This window comes from Camelina sativa, chromosome 5 (genome assembly GCF_000633955.1).
Source record: "Camelina sativa cultivar DH55 chromosome 5, Cs, whole genome shotgun sequence".
Classification (NCBI taxonomy): domain Eukaryota; kingdom Viridiplantae; phylum Streptophyta; class Magnoliopsida; order Brassicales; family Brassicaceae; genus Camelina; species Camelina sativa.
Window position 1 is genome coordinate 22,710 of NC_025689.1, and position 2,488 is coordinate 25,197.

Consider the following 2,488-nt stretch of genomic DNA (forward strand, 5'->3'; position numbering starts at 1 on the left):
AATAAAAAAAACTCAATCCAAGCGTCCTGATCTGATCTCTACCTACCTTCTGGAAAACAGGGTATTCTGCTTTAAAGCGTGTACAGGCAAACTCTTGAGCTTCTTGACTTGTGCCTGGCTCCTGGTATAGAAACTGGTTGCAAGGGAATGCCAAGATCTCAAACTCTGAAAACGAGGTCATGAAATGGTAAAGTTAACAAAAGGAGATGAGCTTGCACAACTGCATAACAAAAGCCCTAAATTAATCATGACCTTGGTCCTTGTATTTCCGGTAAAGTTCGGTGAGCTGGGTATAGTTAGATTCGGTGAAACCGCTGTTTGCACAAACCAAAGGATTAACGAGCGATGAATACGAAATTAGCAAAATTTGGGGAAAGACCCAAAGAGACGAACCATTTGGAGGCCACATTGACGATGAGGAGGACTTTCCCTTGGTAAATGCTCAAATTCACATCCTTCCCCGAGCTATCCTGATGCCCATGAAACAACAACCACAACAGAATAAACAAAATTAGAGCGACGATTCAACCTCGTCCTCTATCTAGTATGAGCAAAAAAGATTGTACCTTTACGGTGAATTGATGGACGGATCTCTCCGGAACCGAAGCAGAAGCACCCATCTCTCTCTCTCTCTCTCCAGAGAAATTACAAGCAGAGACTTTCTCAAGAAGAAGCTTTTTTTTATTTAACCCTCTTTGACCTTTTTCTGCGCGTTCGTGTGGACTCGCTTCTTCCTTTTTTTTCTAGTCTTCTCTCTTTTGTACTTCTTACATAAACATACATGTGCCTTTTTTTAGAAATAATGTAAGAACAAATATAATCTCAACAAGAGGTGTTCAAGTCTATGCGCTATATTCATTTTTATTCATAAGAAAGAAACGTCTACCCAATCATGCACTTCATAAAAAATATGTAGCAACTATTCAGCTGAAATATTATTCTAAGAGATCAAATATACATCATACACTCAGAGGTCAAAAAACCCCACATAAGAAAAAAATTGTTGACAAAAATAAAATAAAATAAAAACAGTAAGGGTAACAGAGGAGAGCAGATAAATACTAAACTCCTCTCAATTACTGCAAATGGCTTTTTAACCATCCCACTCCCTGCTTTGCATGAGATTCTGATTCCAAAAGAAACATCATATCATATGTACACTCACTTCTTTATCATATCCCTATTTCACCTCAACAACAACATAGCCGTTCTCTTTTTAAATTAGAGCCACATCACCTCAGTGTTTTTGCTTTTTGCTTCACACCACCGTCCTCTTTACCGGTTTCGGTCTCTCTCAAGTTTTTCTAGTCACTTCTCTGATGCCACATGCCCGGATCTGCAACATTAAAGGCCAAATGAAACTCAATGTCAGAAGCGAACAATAATATGATCCCACTAAAAACCCTACATGTGTCACTAGAAGATGAGTACATAATTGGCCTTTCATGTCCCTAAAGTTGTTCATACTATGCAAGCGTGGATTTCTAGATAATCAGAAAACCACTTACAAGACCATTTAGTATAAACGTCTAAAACATCCTTACCTCTCATTCCAACTGGAACAGGACCTTCAGAATGCGGCTTAGGGTGAAAAGAGTGTCTGTTATTATATGGGCGAGGAGGATGATTCCACCGCTGGTTCTGGAGCCTTCCAGACTCACGTGGAGGGCCACAATCGTATGAACTGGATGGATAAGGGGTTTTGTGTTTGTCTTGATATCTTGAACCTGAACCTGCAAGATGATCATATCAGACTTCCCATTCCCGCATATTTGCATTAGAAAGCAGATATGACTGTTGGTACGCTTCTATGTGCGGACATATTAATTAACACACGTGTCACTGTAAAAGGTCTCACCATAAGACGAAGAAGGTGGATATCTCCAATTATCTCGATTTTCATATGGTGCATGCCTCATTCTCTCATGGTTATCATGAAAATTTCTTTCATCAAAATTTGGCACGTAATGAGATCTGTGGGAGTATGATGGAGCGTCCTTACGCGACTTCATATGGTGGCCCGGCTCTGTAAATGAGTATTGATGTTGTGGTGGAGGTGGAGGAGGAGGAATATGTGGATGTGGATGAGATGGATAAGGCCTGTGCTGGAAATTAGAACCATCCGCCTGTGGAATGCTATTCATATGGTCTACGCCGGAACTATAAGATAATTCCGGACCTTGATAATGCATCATGCTTCCAGACAGTTGTGGGTTCATCATAGGAGGACCAGCCTGATGATCTCCCTGCATATAAGCAAATACCAATGGGATAAGTAACCATAGCAAGATTTATGATCATGTCTATTGTTCAAAGGATTCTACAACAAGATAACAGACATACATGCATGTTGCGATATCCTCCATCTTCAAATCCATTTAAGTAGGAATCAGACATGGCACACTGAGCCTGCTGTAAAGGGGGAGCTGGTGGTGGCGGTGGAGGTGGTGGCGAGGAAGATGGCAGTGGTGGAGATGACAAGGACACA

At 40.9% G+C, this 2,488-nt stretch overlaps 2 protein-coding genes across 2 annotated transcripts in view; both read right to left on the reverse strand.

Moving 5' to 3' along the window:
- The window catches only part of LOC109132799 (probable glutathione peroxidase 4), a 5,331-nt gene extending 4,565 nt beyond the window's left edge, over positions 1-766 (reverse strand). The window contains exons 1-4 of the mRNA XM_019245149.1: positions 567-766; positions 394-470; positions 253-314; positions 13-165 (exon numbers count right to left, since the gene is read on the reverse strand). Of these exons, the coding sequence (XP_019100694.1) occupies positions 13-165; positions 253-314; positions 394-470; positions 567-620 (346 nt within the window). The 5' untranslated portion in view covers positions 621-766. The remainder of the gene's footprint in view (positions 1-12; positions 166-252; positions 315-393; positions 471-566) is intronic.
- The window catches only part of LOC104784483 (protein HUA2-LIKE 2), a gene marked incomplete in the record, with an annotated part of 9,342 nt that continues 7,735 nt past the window's right edge, over positions 882-2,488 (reverse strand). Inside the window, 4 exon segments of the mRNA XM_010509507.1 lie at positions 882-1,336; positions 1,545-1,733; positions 1,859-2,246; positions 2,344-2,488. Of these exon segments, the coding sequence (XP_010507809.1) occupies positions 1,305-1,336; positions 1,545-1,733; positions 1,859-2,246; positions 2,344-2,488 (754 nt within the window).